Here is a 19,703-nt window from a genome sequence, read left to right on the forward strand (position 1 = left end):
AGAACCCCTGCAGTGCTCCAGGCTGGGGACAGAGTGGCTGGAGAGGGGCCAGGCAGAAAGGGACCTGGGGGCAGTGATGGACAGCAGGGTGGACATGAGCCAGCAGTGTGCCCAGGTGGGCAATGGCACCTGGCCTGTGTTATAAGTGAGTTATAGGAATTGATAGAATTAAATTTGATTAGATTTAGTATAATTTATTTAATAAGTGATAGTAAGTAAAATAGTGTTGGGTGGTTGGGGACTTTTGTTTTATTAATGGTTCATGATTTTTTATTTGATAGTTTTGATTTATATATTTTTAATTTTTTGTGTTTTGTATCTTTTTTGTTGTGTTTTGTGTATGTGTGGTGTGTTGTTATGGTTTTTTTTGTTTTCTAGTCGTTGTGTGGATGAAGGTTTTTTATTTTTTTGGTGTTTTGATGTATATTTATATATTTGTTATATAATATTTAGGATTTTTTATTTTTTGTTTATTTTATTGGATGGTTGTAGTTAGATTTCATGTTTGTAGTTAGGTTTTATATTTGTATTTAAATTTTGGGAAATATACATTTTGGGTTTTTTTGTTGTTGTGAATTAGGTTTGGTGAATAAATATTGATTGCATTTTGTTTTATTATTTTTTATTTTGTTTATTGAACTGTTGTAATTTTTGATGCTTTAGAATTCGAGTTTTAGTTAAGATTGGGGGTTTTTTTTTGGTTTATATCTAGTTTGGATGAGTATTAAATGGGTAGTTTTTAGGTGGATTTTTATAATAGTAATTATTTTGTTAAGAATATAAGGTTTAAATGATAATTTAAAATTAGTACTATTATTAGTTTGGTAAGAGATGATAAGAGGGTGGGGTATGGTTATGGGGAATGGTTAAACTATGATTTATATTAATTTTGTTGGGGGGTTTTTTGTGCTTTTTTTAATAATTTTTTTGTAGTTTTGTTATGGTATTTTGTGTAATTTTACTATGACTTGTATATATATAGTATTTTTTTTAAAGTAGTGTAAAGTTTTTTTTGCTGTAAAAATATTAATGGATGAGGAATGGTGTGACCATCAGGAGCCGAGCTGCTGTGCCACCCCTGACCTGCCCCCACCTCTGCACACAGATATTGCTGCTGCAGCTCTAGAGAAGGGAGCAGAAGGAAGCTTCAAAGAAATGAGATCCCCAATAAAAAAAAAAAAATTGGGGAGATCCTTTAGTTCATTTAAAGCTACAGAGAACAGAGCCCCTCATGGACAGAGTCCGGGGCCACAGAAAAGGTGGAGAGACAAAAAAATATCACAAATATAGACGTGATTTTGTGCACAAATTATTAGACTAAAACAAAGGTAAAAACATTCGTCAAGAAAGAAAAAAAAAAGAATTCTCAAAAATTACTCATATTACAACTGACTAGGAGAAAATGGCAACTCACAGAAATTGGCAAAGTTCACAGTTTCTGAAACCATGCAGTCATCAGTGTCCACAGTGCAGCCTTGAGCTCCTGGTTCCTCAGGCTGTAGATGAGGGGGTTCAGGGCTGGAGGCACCACTGAGTACAGAACTGACAGGGCCAGATCCAGGGATGGGGAGGAGATGGAGGGGGGCTTCAGGTAGGCAAAAAAGGCAGTGCTGAGGAACAGGGAGACCACAGCCAGGTGAGGGAGGCAGGTGGAAAAGGCTTTGTGCATTCCCTGCTCAGAGGGGATCCTCAGCACAGCCCTGAAGATCTGCACATAGGAGAAAACAATGAACACAAAACAACCAAAAGCTAAACAGGCACTGAGACCAAGAAGCCCAAGTTCCCTGAGGTAGGAGTGTGAGCAGGAGAGTTTGAGGATCTGGGGCACCTCACAGAAGAACTGGCCCAGGGCATTGCCATGGCACAGGGGCAGGGAAAATGTATTGGCTGTGTGCAGCAGAGCATTGAGAAAGGCACTGGCCCAGGCAGCTGCTGCCATGTGGGCACAAGCTCTGCTGCCCAGGAGGGTCCTGTAGTGCAGGGGTTTGCAGATGGACACGTAGCGGTCGTAGCTCATGATGGTCAGGAGGGAAAACTCTGTTCCAATGAAGAAGACCAGCAGAAACACCTGAGCAGCACATGCAGAGTAGGAGATGTTGTTGGTGTCCCAGAGGGAATTGTGCATGGCTTTGGGGACAGTGGTGCAGATGGAGCCCAGGTCAGTGAGGGCCAGGTTGAGCAGGAAGAAGAACATGGGGGTGTGCAGGTGGTGGCCGCAGGCTACGGCGCTGATGATGAGGCCGTTGGCCAGGAGGGCAGCCAGGGAGATGCCCAGGAAGAGGCAGAAGTGCAGGAGCTGCAGCTGCCGCGTGTCTGCCAATGCCAGCAGGAGGAAGTGCCTGATGGAGCTGCTGTTGGACATTTTTGGTGTCTTGGCATGGGGATCTGTAAGAACAGTAATCATGGAATAGTTTGATTTGGAGATGACTTGAAATATCCCAGCCCAGCTTGGTGTCACTTTCCCCCCACTGCCTGCCCAGGGCTCTGCTGCCTGGACCTCTCCCTGCCAGCTGCTGCTTCCCTGTGCCCAGGGCTGGGCCCTGCCAGTGCTGCCAGAGCCCAGCCCAGCCCTGGGGGCTCAGCTCTGCCCTGCAGACCCCTCCCAGCACAGGCCACTGCCAGGGCCAGCTCTGCCTCTGCAGGCTCTGATGGCAAAGTCAGAGCAACCCTGAGGAGGTTGGAAAAGCAACACTGATGGTGCCTGTAAGGGACCCTCTGCTGATTTATTTCTTTTCCTGGTTTATTCAGACCTAAGAGAAATTGTTCTTATTGTTCTCAACCTGAACACACATATGAATATCAATGTTCAATTTTCCATCTAGGCAACCCTGAGCAGTAGATTATAAAATCAGGATTTTCCCTTTTATGCAGCCCCTGACTTGCTGTGCTCCCTTTATAATCTATTTGGAAATGTTCTGTAGTTAAATGTCGTGCTGGGATCAGTCCTGATCAATGCACCATCCTCACCACACAAGGAGAACACTTCCAAGTCTCACCAGCTGTCTCCCTCCACCCAGACCTTGTCCCCCAGTGCTGGCAGCAGCTCCCAGGGCTGGCTGAGAGCTGTCCCTGGCAGGCAGCAGAGTCCCTGCCCAGCACAGCACCCTGGGCTGCAGGACCCTGCTCTGCAGGACAGCCCTGGGCACCCCTGGCTGCTCTACAGGAGAGAGAATCAGAGAATGTACTCACAGAGTCTGTGGGCATTGGGATGTTCCAGCTTTAGGAGATCCCTGCAGGAGCTGCAGCTGCATTGTCCTGCAGCCAGAGGCTTCCTGTGTCCAGGGCTGGGAGTGATTCTGCCCCAGGCACTTGTGAGCATCTTCCCAGCCCTGACTGATTGAAGATCTCTGTGCTTCTGTGCTGAGCCTGGTGTGGCTGCAGTCAGTGCCCTCAGCCCTGCTGGGCTGGGAGAAGAGCTGCAAATCAGCAGAAAGGTCTTTTTGAAGCTTTTCATGGTTGCCAAGAGCTGCCTCTGTGCTAGGAGCCCAGCCCAGCTCACTAGCAGAGACACAGCACAAGGACTTTAATGGCCCTCTTGAGGCTTGGATGCTGTTTACATCAGACACAGTCCCCCATACTGTGCTTAAAATCTTCACAAAAACCCAAAGTGATATTCAAACTGCAAAGTTTCTTGAAGTTTTAATGGATTCCAGTAAGGAACAGAACTGAGAAAATGTCCCCAGGTTCCAGTTAGAGAAGAACACTGGAGGCAGTGATGACAGGAGGGGACAAACAAGGGAAAGGTGTCTGTGATGCTGAGCAAACCTGGATGTGTCTCAGCAATGCCAAGGGCCAAGGGCTGAGCCCCAGCCCCTGGCAAGGCAGATCCTGTCCCTCCCTCCTTGCTCAGGGCTCTTCCCGGGGCACTGGGCTCTGGGGATGTGCAATGCCAAGGGCAGCACCATGGGGCGGCCCCTGCCAGGCTGCTGAGCAGGGACAAGGAGGCAATGAGGCCCCAGCACAGCAAGGCTCACTTGTCCCCTGCTGGCCAAGGGCCCAGGGCCAGCAGCCATGGCCAAAGTGCTGCAGCACTTGGCTCTGGCAGGGCCTTTCAGCTGCTGCCCATCCCTGTGCCCTCTGCAGCCCAGGCTGTCCTACGGTGTCCATGCCCTGCCCCTCTGTCCCTGCAGGCTGTCCTCATCCCCCGGCTGCCCCACCTGGCTGGCCCCTTCCTTTGCTGACAGCTCTGCGTCCTGCCTGCCTCTGCCTGCACACACAAAGCCTTGGGCTCCTCCAGATTCCTTCTGGGGGACGTGCTGCACTCAGCCCTACTCTGGGAGGGAAATTCTTTTCTCCTTGGGTCCTGTCTGGGCTCTCCTCTGCTCTCCTCAGTTTCAACTCCATCGTGCACAGAGCTCCTTTGTCTCTATATTGTGGTCATGTGCCCAAAGCCTCCAAAACCAACCTTGGGTGATTTCTGGGCCCTCTTAGAGTTGTTTGCAATTGAAAACATTCTGTTCATAGTCTACTGAAAAAAACAGAGGACCAAGGCAGCCAGATCTCTCTGTTCTGCCTAATACTTTCTAGGAGCTATGCTTGGATACATGGAATTTTGGAGGCCAATTTTAGCCATTGCATCTGGACAAGAAGCTAGGTTTTTTTCCTTAGAAAGGAAGGAAGTATGCACCAGTGTTTCTGGGGCGAATGAGCATTCACCACCGGAGGCCAAGGCCAGCTGGAGCGGTCTGGTCTTGTATCTTTTGCCTTAGAGTAACCCTTTTATATATGGAAGTTTTAGGGGGAGCTCCAGTTTCAGCTATGGGTTACAGGAAACGCAGATGGTTCTTTTCCATAGGAAGGAAATCACAAAGTCTCAGTGCTCCAGGGCAGATGAGAGGCAGCCCTTGACATGCTAAATTCTGCCAGACCTGCCAGGTAATCTGTGGGAGTCCCAGTCACCAGAGCTGTTCCATGACCCCTTGGTTCCATGGGACCCCACAGTGTCACAATGGTCTCCATGATTCCATGGGGCCTTGCAATGCCACAATGTTCTCCATGGATCCACGGTGCCCTGCAGGATCACAGTTCCCCTTTGGCTGCACGAGGCCCTGTAATGCAACAATGGCCTCTTGGTTCCACACAGCCCTGCTGCTTCACACCGGCCCCTTGGCACCATGCAGCCCAGCAGTGCCACAGTGATGAACTTGGTTCCAAGGGGTTTTGATGGTGTCACAAAGTGTCATTTCACAAGTCCTGAAAGTGTCACATTTGTCTCCATGGTGCCATGGGGCCCCTCAATATCACAATGGTCTGCACAGAAAGGAAACCACAGAGCCCCAGTGTTTCAGGGGCTGACAAACTTCAGTCAGCAGAGGCCAAGACCAGACAGACCTATCTGTGCTAGCAGCATTTTCTGGGAGAAACCCTTGAGGATAGAAATCTGGGAGGAAAAGTTCCCATTTTGGCCTTGGGTGCTTGTACAGGAGGGATGGTTCTTTTCCTTAGGAAGGAAAGCACTGAGCCCCAGGGTTTGAAGGAAGGTGAGAGCTGGCTCTAAGGAAGACAAGGGCAGCCAGACTTGTTGGTAATGGCAGCTTTTGTCTGCGAGCTTTCCCTGGATTTTGGGAATTTTGGAAGGGGAATCTAATTTTGGCCATGGATGCTTGAATGAGAAGGACAGTTCTTTTCCATTCGAAGGAAATCCCAGAGCCCAAGTGTTTCATGGCAACACGAGAAGAGACCCTTGACATGCCAAGGGCAGTTGGAGCAGTCAGGCCAATCCAACCAGACCTGTTCCATGTTCCCTTGGATCCACAGGGCCCTGAAGTATCACAATGGCTGTGTCATGTTGGATCCTTGGTTCCATGAGACCCAGCTGTGTCACACTGCCCTCTTGTTTCCAAGGGGCTCCACAGTGTCACAGTGGTTCTTTGCTCCCATGTGGCCTTGCAGTGTCACAGGGGTCTCCTTGGTGCCTTGTGCCACCAAAATGAACCCTTGGTTCCATGGGGACTCACAGTGTCACAAGGGTCTCCTTGGTTCCATGAATCCCTTCAGAGCCCCTCGATTCAACGAGGCCTCAAAGTGTCCTCATGGCCTCCAGGATTCCATGAGGCCCCAGTGTCACAATGGACCTTTGGTTCCATGGGGTCCCACACTGTTCCATGATTCCTTAGTTCCATGGGGCCCTGCAGTGTCACAATGGACTCCTTGGTTTCGTGGGGCTGCAAAGTGTCACAGTGGCCCCTTGGTTCAGTGACAACTGTGATGCCTTAAGCTTTTAGCCTTGGTATTTTTCAAATCCTGTACTGCATCAGTGCATACCTCTAAATGCCATAGAAAATGTCAGTTTACCATCTTCACATTTTGATCAGGCAAAACAATTCCTCCAGGCCTGAAACTCAAGGACACCCTACAGCCGCAGGGTCTGAAAATATAAATAAACATGAATTTGGGGGAGCGAACTGGGGTAACATGGCTTCATTCCCTGAAGCTGCAAAGGGAGAATTAACCACTGATATTGAGACAGACCAAACTTACAATTTTTTTAAAATTTAATGGGGACCATCATTTTGGTATGTAGGCGCGAGCCAAGAATTGTGCCCAGACAAAAGTATCCAGGACACAACTATTTGGCTGTCTTGCCCTCTGTTGATTTGGTTAGATTATGAGAAGAATGTTTTAATTTGCCAGCAACGTTGAGAGGGCCCAAAAATCTCTCAAGATGGTGTTTGGAGGCTACAAACAAACGACCACTATGTAGGGACAAAGGAGCTTTGTGCCCAGAGGAGTGGAGACTGAAGAGAGCAGAGGAGAGCACAGACAGGACACGAGGAGAAAGGAATTTCCATCCCATGGCAGGGCTGGGGCCTCATTGCCTCCTTGTCCCTGCTCAGCAGCCTGGCAGGGGCCGCCCCATGGTGCTGCCCTTGGCATTGCACATCCCCAGAGCCCAGTGCCCCGGGAAGAGCCCTGAGCAAGGAGGGAGGGACAGGATCTGCCTTGCCAGGGGCTGGGGCTCAGCCCTTGGCCCTTGGCATTGCTGAGACACATCCAGGTTTGCTCAGCATCACAGACACCTTTCCCTTGTTTGTCCCCACCTGTCATCACTGCCTCCATTGTTCTGCTCTAACTGGAACATGGGGACATTTTCTCAGTTGTGTTCCTTACTGGAGTCTGTTAAAACTTCAAGAAACTTTGCAGTTTGAATATCACTTTGGGTTTTTGTGAAGATTTTAAGCACAGTATGGGGGACTGTGTCTGATGTAAACAGCATCAAAGCCTCAAGAGGGTCATTAAAGTCCTTGTGCTGTGTCTCTGCTAGTGAGCTGGGCTGGGCTCCTAACACAGAGGCAGCTCCTGGCAACCATGAAAAGCTTCAAAAAGACCTTTCTGCTGATTTGCAGCTCTTCTCCCAGCCCAGCAGGGCTGAGGGCACTGACTGCAGCCACACCAGGCACAGCACAGAGATCTTCAATCAGTCAGGGCTGGGAAGATGCTCACAAGTGCCTGGGGCAGAATCACTCCCAGCCCTGGACACAGGAAGCCTCTGGCTGCAGGACAATGCAGCTGCAGCTCCTGCAGGGATCTCCTAAAGCTGGAACATCCCAATGCCCACAGACTCTGTGAGTACATTCTCTGATTCTCTCTCCTGTAGAGCAGCCAGGGGTGCCCAGGGCTGTCCTGCAGAGCAGGGTCCTGCAGCCCAGGGTGCTGTGCTGGGCAGGGACTCTGCTGCCTGCCAGGGACAGCTCTCAGCCAGCCCTGGGAGCTGCTGCCAGCACTGGGGGACAAGGTCTGGGTGGAAGGAGACAGCTGGTGAGACTTGGAAGTGTTCTCCTTGTGTGGTGAGGATGGTGCATTGATCAGGACTGACTCCAGCACGACATTTAACTACAGAACATTTCCAAATAGATTATAAAGGGAGCACAGCAAGTCAGGGGCTGCATAAAAGGGAAAATCCTGATTTTATAATCTACTGCTCAGGGTTGCCTAGATGGAAAATTGAACATTGATATTCATATGTGTGTTCAGGTTGAGAACAATAAGAACAATTTCTTTCAGGTCTGAATAAACCAGGCAAAGAAAGAAATCAGCACAGGGTCCCTTACAGGCACGATCAGTGTTGCCTTTCCAGCCTCCTCTGGGTTGCTCTGACTTTGCCATCAGAGCCTGCAGAGGCAGAGCTGGCCCTGGCAGTGCCCTGTGCTGGCAGGGGTCTGCAGGGCAGAGCTGAGCCCCCAGGGCTGGGCTGGGCTCTGGCAGCACTGGCAGGGCCCAGCCCTGGGCACAGGGAAGCAGCAGCTGGCAGGGAGAGCTCCAGGCAGCAGAGCCCTGGGCAGGCAGTGGGGGGAAAGTGACACCAAGCTGGGCTGGGATATTTCAAGTCATCTCCAGTCTGAACTGATCCATGATTTCTTTTTATACAGGTCTCCATGCCAAGACACAGCAAATGTCCAACAGCAGCTCCATCAGGCACTTCCTCCTGCTGGCATTGGCAGACACGCGGCAGCTGCAGCTCCTGCACTTCTGCCTCTTCCTGGGCATCTCCCTGGCTGCCCTCCTGGCCAACGGCCTCATCATCAGCGCCGTAGCCTGCGGCCACCACCTGCACACCCCCATGTTCTTCTTCCTGCTCAACCTGGCCCTCACTGACCTGGGCTCCATCTGCACCACTGTCCCCAAAGCCATGCACAATTCCCTCTGGCACACCAACAACATCTCCTACTCTGCTTGTGCTGCTCAGGTGTTTTTCTTTGCGTTCTTCATTTCAGCAGAGTATTTCCTCTTGACCATCATGTGCTACGACCGCTACGTGTCCATCTGCAAACCCCTGCACTACGGGACCCTCCTGGGCAGCAGAGCTTGTGCCCACATGGCAGCAGCTGCCTGGGCCAGTGCCTTTCTCTATTCCCTGCTGCACACAGCCAATACATTTTCCCTGCCCCTGTGCCATGGCAATGCCCTGGGCCAGTTCTTCTGTGAAATCCCCCAGATCCTCAAACTCTCCTGCTCACACTCCTACCTCAGGGAACTTGGGCTTCTTGGTCTCAGTGCCTGTTTAGCTTTTGGTTGTTTTGTGTTCATTGTTTTCTCCTATGTGCAGATCTTCAGGGCTGTGCTGAGGATCCCCTCTGAGCAGGGAATGCACAAAGCCTTTTCCACCTGTCTCCCTCACCTGGCTGTGGTGTCTCTGTTTATCACCACTGGCACATTTAGCTACCTGAAGCCCCCCTCCATCTCCTCCCCATCCCTGGATCTGGCCCTGTCAGTTCTGTACTCAGTGATGCCTCCAGCCCTGAACCCCCTCATCTACAGCCTGAGGAACCAGGAGCTCAAGGATGCCCTGAGGAAACTGATGATTGGATCAATTCAGAAATAATAAACTATCTCTCTTGTACTGCTGAGCATTACAAGCTTAGCCTTTTAAAAGCATTTTCCCAAATTTTTGTTGGTCTGTTTTCTGATTCTTTTTCTACTATTGCAGTGTCATTTGTAAAATCCTGTATTATTTCTCTTAGCATAAATGCCTTAATATCTCCCTTTTGTATTGAAATAAAAAGACTTTCAGAAAGTTTGTTCCCTTGGCATTTCAATGTATATAAGTTACTTCCCTGACTTGTATGTTCAGGATGCTTCCTGAGCCGTTCTTGGTCTCTGCAGGGGCAGTTCTTGTGAGCAGAGGTGGAGGTTTGAAGTGACAGAGAGGGAGGCCAGAGGGACATCAGTAAAGCTCTGGGAGCTCCCAGGGTCAGAGGGAGCTGGGGAAATGGGGCGTTGGAAAAGTCTGCCAGGGAACCAGCACAGGTCTGTGTTAGGGTAGGAGAGCTGCAGTGGGGGTGACCAAATCCTTGGGGGGCTGGGACCACCCCTGGCAGCAGCAATGAGATTTGTGTGCCCTGGCTGTGCAGGCTGTCCCTCCCAATGAGGCCCATGAGAAGACACCAGTTCCTCCCAGCCCCAGGGCTCGTGGCCTCCTCCCCAACCCCAGAGAGCTTTGGAGGGCTCCTGCTGCTCTCCTGCCCTCACCATTCCCACCCCACATCCCACTGCTCAGGACAGCCACGAGCATCCTGTGAGGCCACTGCTCCCCATTCCCAGGGGATGGGCTCAGGGCTTGTCTGTCCTGCTTGGCACAGACCAGGCAGGGCTTTCACAGCCAAATTCCACACTCCATTTCCACTGGACCCACTGGTGCCTCTGAGTTCTGCTTCCCCAACCCGGGGATGCTCTCCTTGTCTGCCCATTCCCCCTTGGTCTCAGGGCAGGGATGGCCTCAGTTGGGGGCTGCTGACATCCTCAGCAACCTGGAGGCTGCTGCTGAATTTTACTGGTCCAGAGGCTTGTTCAGCCTTCAGCTCTTCAGTTCAGGAATTCAGTGCCCCAGAGCTCATGAGCATTCAGAAAACCTTAAAAAGCCATGACTCTGAGAAAAAGTTATGTGCTCTACTCTTCTGTCATTAATTTGATCAATTTGAGAAGTCTGTTCAAATTGGATACACTATGTTAATAGTACAAGTGAAAAGATTTCTGTATTGGGCCCTGTTTATCTTTTTCCTGTATGTGGATGGATATGAGCAATGTCCAATTGATATTGAACTTCCTCATGCACTCTGAACAGATATGAAAATCAAGACCCTTTATGGCTGACAATCAATCACACTCTGCCCCTACCCCCATCCCACCATTTCCCTCATCCAAGCCCTGGCACTCAGAGCAGCCCAGTGCAAATCTGAGCTTCCTCCAGTCCAGGCTGTGCCTGCAGCTTTCAGCTCCTTGGCACCAAGTCCCAGCTGCTTTCCTTGGAGAAGGAGCTGCCCCAGACACAGAGGGATGTTCATTTGGGGTCAGCAAACAGAAGCCAAGGCAGGCCCAGCTCCATGGCAAACACAAGTGCAGCCCAAGGAGTGCTGGGCAATGGAGCCACATGCAGGGGTGTCCCCAGGGCTCAGGACTGGGGCCAGGGCAGTTCAATGTGTTCCTTGCTGATGTGCACCAGGCCATGGAGGGCACCCTGAGTCAGTGTCCAGGGGAGCCCAAGCTGGCTGGGAGTGTGGCTGTGCTGCAGGGCAGCAAGCTCTGCACAGGGATCTGGCCAGGCTGGAGCCATGGGCCCAGGACAATTGGATGAGCTTCAGCAAGGCCAAGGGCCGGCTCCTGCCCTGGGCTCACAACCACCCCAAATCCCTGGCCGTGCCCTGCCCCTGATCCCCACAGCCTGTCCTGTTTCCTTCATCCCTGCATTGCCAGGGACTTTGTGGGACAAGGGAGCTCTGCTGTGCCTATGGAGGGAGGTGCAAGAGCCCCCAGTGCAGTGGGCACCACAGCTCATCAGGTTTGTGTCCTTTGGGGGTCAGGAACTGCTGAGACTCAGAGGCACAGAAAGGTTTCTCTTCATGGCCAACATAAGAAATGCAACAATGATATAGTTTAATAAGAATCCAGTTTCTTCCCTCTGGTCTGTGCAATGTCAAAGCAGTGTCTGATGTGTCCACCGTGCACAAGGGATTTCCATAGAGGAACAGTTTTAGACAAAGCCATTAGAAGAGGGTGATATCATGACAATTGAAACAGAACTAAGACTGATTTGAAATTATCAGGAAACAACTGGAGAAGGAAATCTGGGAGCAATGGGAAGGCCATAGAACCATCTGGTCTAGTGAAGAGGTGTCCTTAGACATGACCATTTAAACAAGAGATGTGGAAACACCCAAATGGAGAGGGACATGAAATAATAGACAGCATAGTGGTAACACAGGTAGAGGGGAAGAACAGGATTTATTCTCCTGCCATCAGTACACATCCAGAAAATTTCTCACCTGGTGGGAAATCTTGGGTGTTTCTTAAAGTACTCAAATGCCCCAGCTAGTGAGATGTGCTCGTGCACCTTACAAGCGTCAGGTTCCCTACAGCCCCAGAGGGTTCCTGTCCCATAAACATCTGCTCTGGCCCATTCCAAAATCAGGAGCAGCATTGTCCTGGGAGCATCAGGGAACTGAGGTTGGGTGAGATCTCAGTAATTCTGACTCCCAAGCTGTCAGAAATTGGGTCAGGTCAAGTGGTTTGAGGTCAGATTTGGTTTGAATCAGGAAATCTCAAAAGACAGTGACAGAGCATCATTTCAGAACCTGTCTGAGCCCATGGGAACAAAGGTTTTCCACATGTCCTGTCTGATCTCCCCTCTTTCCCCCTTTCCACCCATTGTCTTTTGTCTCCACCCAGGCCCCCCGGTGAAGATCCTGGCTCTGTGTTCTCCATCAGCTCCTGGCTGGCACTGCCAGGCTGGGATGAGGAGCCCCTCAGCCTTCCCTGCTCCGGGCTGGACAAGCCCAGCTCCCTCAGCCTCTGCTCACAGCCAAAGGGCTCCAGCCCCACCTTGGAGGCCCTTCCCTCACCCTGCTCCAGCTGCCAGACATCTTTCCTGCCCTGGGGAACCCAAACCAGGCCCCAGTGCCCTGGATAATCCACGTCCTTGATGTCCTGGTCCCACAGCCCTGGCCCCTTGTCCCCGTGTCAGGCTCTGGGGTTGATTTGTGGAACATCCTTGGGGAGGCAGCAGCGCTGGGGCAGGGGGGACCCAGGGGGACAGAGGACCCTGCTCTGCATGAGCAGCAGGGAAGACTTCCCTGGGGGGGATAATTTGAGTGGGGGCCGTGGCAGAGTGACCAACCCAGTGACCTCACACAGCCCTGCTGGGTTGTCATAGACTGTTCTGTGATGTGACAGCCTTCTATGAGGGGATTCTTCAGACCACTGAACAAGGAAAACTGGTATCAAAATTTGGAAGATGACCAAAGGACTAAAACGAGCATGCACATAGAGTCAAGGAGAAAAGTTCACTGAGAGGGAGACTATTTACTTCATCCCAAAGACCCTCAGACAACCACCAGAACAACCAGCAACGAGCAGTGTGCAGTCACAAAGAGACATGGAGCTAATTTTAATACTAAGCAGGGACAAGTGGGGTTAGGAAACGAATATGTATTAGGTGTATTGTGCAATCACAGTTTCAGGAGAATAAAAAGAGAGGTACAGGTCACTGAAGGTGTGAGTGTTTTTGGAGGAGCTATCCACCATGCACCTCAGCACTGAATAAATACATGCCTGCTCTTATAACTTATTTTTTGTGGGTTATAGAGAGTTTCTCCATGCTTCATATTGGCGAGCCAGCCAGGAGATCTGTGTCTGGCTCCAGGACCAGTGAAGGAACAGATTCTCTGGTGCATCCCAGGATCTTCCCTGGAGGGAACCTGAACCTTGTCTCGCTCACTGTGGGGACAGACAATGATCTGCTGGCATTGCAGATAAAATGACATGTATTAAATATCAATAACAGGGCTGCTGGTAAGTTGTACAGAGACATCTGAAGTACAACACTGTCACGGTGGGTTTCTAGCAGCCAAACAATGGGACCAGAGACAGAGGGAGAGGAGTTTATCCCCAGCTGATAGCGCGGCCAACAGAGGGGTCTCACTGAGCTGATAGAGCAGCCCACTAGTGACTCTGGGGTGAGTCGAGTGAACCCTTGATTTTTGCTGCTATTTTGTGTGACTGCTCAGTCTGGACACGTTGAGTTGTTGAGTGTGTCAGTGAGTGAATGAGTGGGTGAGATGTACCTCTGGTACAGAGCGAGCATGCAGCTCTATCCGCGTTTTCAACCTCAGGTGACTGAGGCGGCCAAAGGAAAGGGAAGAGACCGGGGTCAGTGTGGGGTGAGTGCAAGTGTGGATGGAGGAGCGTTGTGCTTGGATGTGGAGTGGCTGGTGTCTGTTTTAACCATGGCTAGACCTAGACAAACAGAAGGAATCCCTCTCCCTCAGTGGTTTGGGCTGGATCCGTGGGAGTTCATAAATCCCGTGAATTATTGGATAGAAAGGGGAAACAATCAAGTTTATCTGTAAGGAATATGTAGAACTTGAGCAGGAAGAGTGGTACCTTTGTATTGGGAACAGTCTGCATTAGGAACTGGACATTGAAGAGAGAAGAAGTGCAATAGATTGTTCTGGCAGGTGTTAAGCAGCTTTTGGGCTTCTAGAGGTTGGCACAGTGCGTGGTTACTGTTACAGTGTAGGACTTGGGAAAAATGTTGGTATTGTTCCTCTGATAAACAGCAAGCTCTATGCCCTCAGTGTAAATCAAGGCATCGTAACTGAGCTAGTTTTGAACCTAAGATTCTCATGTTGATTTTTGGAAGATCACATTTAATACCTGCAACTTGGGCATGGGTATGGGACGAAGATTGAGAAACATCTGTGAGAAATTCTGAAGAGAGATTTAGGTGGAAACTGGACAGGACAAGAAGGAGGAGATAATGGGAACTGGACAAAATAAAGACATTCTTAAAGCCAGTCCACTGGGTGGACTTATTGCACAGGGTGTATTATTGCACACTAGAAAGACATTGCTGGACATTGGGGCTCAGAAAACAAGAGAGACCTTATTAGATTCTGCAAGGACTGGTGTCCTTGATAAAAATTAGATGATGGAGAGAAGTGGCCACCCAGTGGAACTTTGGACTATAACACACTATTACAGCTCATGCTATTTCTTAGGAGGGAAGGGAAGTGGACAGAGGTGTCATGTGCTGATATTTTTTGTCCCTTCAAAGTCACCCCAAATGGCAGAGGGATGTGTGGGCTCAGGGCTCCATCTGAGCCTCTGGTATTGGTCCTAGAGAAGGAGAATAAGACTAAGAGAGGAAAGCAGTGTTGTTCAGCCTGCAGTCCAGGGCAAAGATGTACAAAATTGGATGAGGTTTTCCAGACTGTGGCCCAGGAACAAGATCTGGCTGATGATTTTCTCATGACTCCCCTCATAAGACAGGAAAGGGATGAGGATGAGGATGCAGATTCAGAAGTACCATCAGCCCCAGCCCATTCATCCCCTCGAATCGCTCACCAGAGTAGACAACAGACACACATATGACAGGTACCTCTGTGAGAGGCAGTGGGACCAGAGGGAGGAACGGTATTGCTTAAAGTTCCCTTCTCCACCATCGACCTGAAGGCATGAGAAAAGGTTGCTAAAACTTACTGCAGCCATCCAGCTAAGACGTCTAAATGTCTGTGATATATAATAAAAGAACACAATGCATACTGGAGTGATATGCACTTATTATTGGATGCACTGACCAAGACTGAAAGTCAATAATTTATAAAAATGGCAGGGGATTTGGCAGAAGATTATTATAAAACACAACAATTAGATATGAAAGATTATTTCTCCCTCCAAAATCCACAGTGGGACCCAAACCAATCAGCAGAATTGAGAAAGTTGGAAAGCTATCAGGAATGGATCCCAAAGGGTATGGAAATGGCATTCCCAAACCTATAAATTGGTCAGAGTTCTATGAAATTAAGGAGAGGGCCTCTGAGTCACCATCCAAATTCCTCGATCGATTAAGGGATGGAATGTGCCACCACACATCACTGGACCCTGGGTCTGACACAGGGATACAGCAGCTGGTCAATTTATTCCTGGCGCAGTCTACGGGTGACATAAGACATAAACTTGAAAAGCTTTGGGGGAGGAGATGGGAGGAACTTAGAGACTCTGTGCATGAGGTGTGGAGAGTCTTTAGAAAGTGGGCAGAAGGATATAAAGAAGCAATGAGCAAGTTTGTAGCTGCTCTAAGTGAGAGGGAGAGAGGAAGAGGCAGACAGGGACCACCTAGACAAGGCCTGTCCTGGCTGGGCTGGGACCAGTGTGTGATCTGCAAGAAATATGGTCACTGGAAAAATCAATGTCCAGAATGAAGTTGGGGTGGCTTTCAGGAAAAGGGAGAACCAGGAAAAGGGAAAAGTGATTGCACATGTGAAAGAAGACTGAGGAGGAGTGGTAGATCTAAACCCAGGAGATCCACTGGTTATAAAATTGAAGCTGGGGGGAAAGGGGAAAGAGGTGGAATTTCTGGTTGACACGGAGGCAGCGTATTAGGGTCTGAATAAAACTCTGGAACCTGTGGGGAAAGGATTATGTTACAGTAATAGGACCAACTGGCCAACCTGAAAAAGCATATTTTGGCAAATCATTAAAGTATAGGCTAGGAAAGCAATGGGGCATTCATAAATTTCTATATCTGCCCAATTCCCTGGGACATCTTCTGGGGAGAGACTTGTTAGAACAATTACACGTGACCATTAAATTTAAAAATTAGGAGATTGTTTTGGAGGTAAATGATGAACAGTACATAGAGGCAATAAGTTTAATCTTAGTAGCCATTCAAATGGAGGGAGAAATTAGTGAAGAAATGATAAATCAAGTGTTCCCTGATGTGTGGGCTTCTAAGGTAACAGGGAGGGTGAAAAATGCAACTCCTATAGGAATTTAACTTAAGGAAGGAAAACAACCAGCAAGAATTAAGGAGTACCCCTTGAAAAGAGAGGACAGGAAAGGAATTACCCCGATAGTTGAAAACTTTTTGCAATTAAGGTTGTTACAAAAGAACGTCTCTCTGAGTTCAACACTCCCATCTTACCAGTCCGAAAACCTGATGGGCCATATCAGACAGTACAGCATCTAAGAGCTGTGAACAAAATATCTGCAGATCTCTATCCTGTGGTAGCAAACCCACAGGCTTTCCTAATGTGCTTAACACCAGAGCTGATTTTGTTTTACCATTTTAGACTTTAAAGATGCCTTCCTTTGCCTCCCTCTCCATGAGCACAGACAGAAATCTTTGTATTAGAATGGGAAAACCCTAAAAGCGAGTGCAAATCCCAGATAACATGGATGGTGTTGACTCAGGGATTTAAAAATTCTCCTCCATTGTTTGGAGAAAAAAATTGCCAAAGATCTGGAATCCTGGGAGGCTCCCCCAGTAAAAGGAAAACCACTGCAGTAAATGGACGAACTCCTCATAGCCACAAGGATGAAAGAGGCTTGTATTCCTTGGATGGTGAGCGTCCTAAACTTTCTAGGAGTTGAGGGATACAGGGTATCAAAGAAAAAGGCCCAGGTAGGGAAGCAAAAGGTAATTTACCTGGGTTATGAAATTAGTGTGGGACAATGGACTCTAGGGCAAGATCACAAGGGAGCAATCTGCCAAACCCTGAAACCTCAGACAGTAAAGGAAGTGTGGACATTGTTCGGAATGACAGGGTGGTGCTGATTATGGATTTATGACTACGGCGTACTTGTGAAAGCTCTGTATGCGCTCATTACAAATGGGGACAGAGAACTCCAGTGCACAAAAGAGGCCACCCTGGCCTTTCACCAGCTGAAGAATGCTCTCATGTCAGCTCCAGCTCTCGGATTCCCAGATGTGAGTGAACCATTGTTTTTGTTTCTCCATGAGAAGCAGGGAATTGCCCTGGGGATACTGGTCCAGGACCTGGGTCTGTACTGGAGAGCAGCTGCTCACTTCTCCAAGGAACTACACACAGCAGCCAAGGGATGGCCAGGATGGCTCAGAGCAATTGCAGCAGTGGTGCTGAATATTCAAGAGGCATGCAAAGTCACCTTGTGCCAGAAAATGACTGCATTGGTGTCTCACACAGTGTGTGCAGTGCTGGAAGTAAAGGGCAGGCACTGGCTCTCCCCACAAAGGTTCCTGAAACACCAAGTCACCATGGTAGAACAAGATGATGCAGAGATAATTGTGACTAACATTACCAACCCAGCTTCTTTCCTTAGTGGAAATCAAGGGGAGCCAGTACACCACGACTGCCTGGAGACTATCGAAGCCTCCTCCTCCAGCTGCCCAGATCTGAAGGACACCCCTTGGGATGATGCAGAAACCTGGTTCACTGATGGGAGCAGCTGCGTCATCAGTGGACAGTGACATGCTGGGTATGCAGTTACCACCTGCAAAGAGGTAATAGAATCAGGACCTTTACAAATAGGTACCTCTGCACAAAGGTGAGATAATCACTCTAACCCAAGCCCAAGAGATAATGAATGGAAGTAAAATAAACATTTATACAGACAAACAGTATGCATTTGTAGTTGTACATGCACATGGAACCATCTGGAAAGAAAGGGACTGTTGAATTCACGAGGGAAAAATATCTAACATATGCAGGAAATTCTTTCTGCTACTGGAAGCAGTTCAGCTACCTGAGCAGGTAGCAATGATGCACATTAAGGCACACCAGAAGGTGAGCTCAGAATTGGAGGAAGGAAACGAGCTGCTGGACAGAGAGGCCAAAGAAGCAGCAAAAGTGAGATGAGCATTGAGGGAGCTTTAATTCCAGATGGACAGGTCTCCCTTGAAGGTAAGCCAGTATCTATCAGAAAGCATAGAAAACTAATTAGGGATCAAGGAGGAACATGTAACCAAGAGGGATGCACTGTTTCTGCAGAAGGGACGATGGTCATCCCTTCTCATCTGTTCTGGTCATTATTAAGGGAGGAACACCAGAAAACTCACTGGGGAGTAGATGCCCTGTATAACTATCTAATTGAAAAAAGTACTCCCAGAAATTTGTACTCTACGGTCATTCAGGTAACCTGGCAGTGTGGCATTTGCCTCCAGACCAAACCCAGGAATACCCCCAAACCAAAACTTGGCCAAATTGGAAAAGGCCATGTGTTGGAGTGTCCTGGAGAGCTGTTAAGATGTCTGCAGGTAAAAAAGCAGGAAGGGCCTTTGTATGGGTTCCACAGAGATGTTTATTTCAGCCACACACGTGGATAGTCCAGGGTCAGAGGAAAAGGCAGAGGCAAAGCTTGTGGTGAGGGTCCAGGTTCAAGTCCATGGGTATTTGGGGTGGGGGGAGCATCAGAGACCAATTAGCAGGGGACATGGGGAGGGGGGCACAAAGGTGGGGTTAGGGCATGGGAGCCAACGGGGAAACAGGGTGGGAGTGACTGAAAGACTGAGGGACAGGGAAGGGACACGGGGAGAACAAGGGAACAGAACAGGGGTACATTGGAATTTGCTGTTAGAAAAGCTTTTGATGTCTCCCTAAGTGGGAATGCCTCTCAGGGTGTCCACAGCCATGGGCCTGGACAACAGTGGCAAATTGACTTTCCAGAACTCCACAGAAAAGGGGGGTAGGGATATTTGCTGGTGTTCACGGATTCCTTTTCAGGGTGCCCAGAGGCTTTACCCACCAGAACTGCCTTAGCCTGGGAGGTAACCAGGGTATTGTTACAAGAGATAATAGCACACTTTGGAGTTCCAGCCACGGTATCTTCAGATAGAGGGCCACATTTGATTTCAAAAATAGTGCACCTAATCAGTCGTCACCTGGGCATAGACTGGGAGATCCATACCCCATATGGTCCCCAGTCAAGTGGCCAAGTAGAGAAAATGAATCATTAAATTAAGCAGCAAATTGTGAGGCTGGGACAAGAAGCTAATTTACCCTGGCCTCAATCTCTCCCACTGGCATTGATGGGGATCTCAACCAAGCCAGGAGCCAAAGAAAAACTAAGTTCCTTTGAAATGCTTTATGGGAGACCATATGGAGTGCAAAAGGGATTGTCCACTGAAGTGGGGGAAGAAAAGCTGATTGCCTGTATGGTAGCCTTAAGTGAGAAACTCAGAGAAATTGAGAAACATGTGGCTGGAACTCAGAGCAGAGGGACAGACAGAGCAGTGCAGGACACACAGCCTGGAGATGATGTGTATGTTAATTCTCTTACAGAGAAAACTCTGGAGCCACAGTGGGAGGGTCCATTCCAGGTGCTCCTTACTGCCTTCCCTGCAGTAAAGATCAAGGAACAGAGTGCCTGGATTCACCATTCCCTAGTGAAAAAGGCTACAGAAGCCCCTTGGAAAGTCATACCAGGTGACAATGAACTGAAACTTAAACTTA

General features: G+C 49.1%; 2 protein-coding genes across 2 annotated transcripts; one reads left to right on the plus strand and one right to left on the minus strand.

Moving 5' to 3' along the window:
* Positions 1–1,429: 1,429 nt before the first annotated feature.
* LOC134057407 (olfactory receptor 14J1-like) lies at positions 1,430–2,017 on the minus strand. The gene has a single exon (XM_062514395.1). It carries the CDS (start codon positions 2,015–2,017, stop codon positions 1,430–1,432), a length of 588 nt encoding a protein of 195 aa, XP_062370379.1.
* A 3,411-nt stretch (positions 2,018–5,428) lies between these two features.
* LOC134057408 (olfactory receptor 14J1-like) lies at positions 5,429–9,322 on the plus strand. Its single transcript, XM_062514396.1, has 2 exons — positions 5,429–5,480; positions 8,715–9,322. Exons 1-2 carry the CDS (start codon positions 5,429–5,431, stop codon positions 9,320–9,322), a joined length of 660 nt encoding a protein of 219 aa, XP_062370380.1.
* Positions 9,323–19,703: the final 10,381 nt, after the last annotated feature.

Source organism: Cinclus cinclus, unplaced genomic scaffold, assembly GCF_963662255.1.
Source record: "Cinclus cinclus unplaced genomic scaffold, bCinCin1.1 SCAFFOLD_32, whole genome shotgun sequence".
Classification (NCBI taxonomy): domain Eukaryota; kingdom Metazoa; phylum Chordata; class Aves; order Passeriformes; family Cinclidae; genus Cinclus; species Cinclus cinclus.

Coding starts and splice junctions, on each gene's coding strand:
- LOC134057408 (XM_062514396.1), top strand. CDS start 5,429: ATGGTTCTTTTCCTTAGGAAGGAAAGCACTGAGCCCCAGGGTTTGAAG. Junction 5,481..8,714: donor GCCCCAGGGTTTGAAGGAAG/GTGAGAGCTGGC, acceptor TCTTCATTTCAG/CAGAGTATTTCCTCTTGACC.
- LOC134057407 (XM_062514395.1), bottom strand. CDS start 2,017: ATGAGCTACGACCGCTACGTGTCCATCTGCAAACCCCTGCACTACAGG.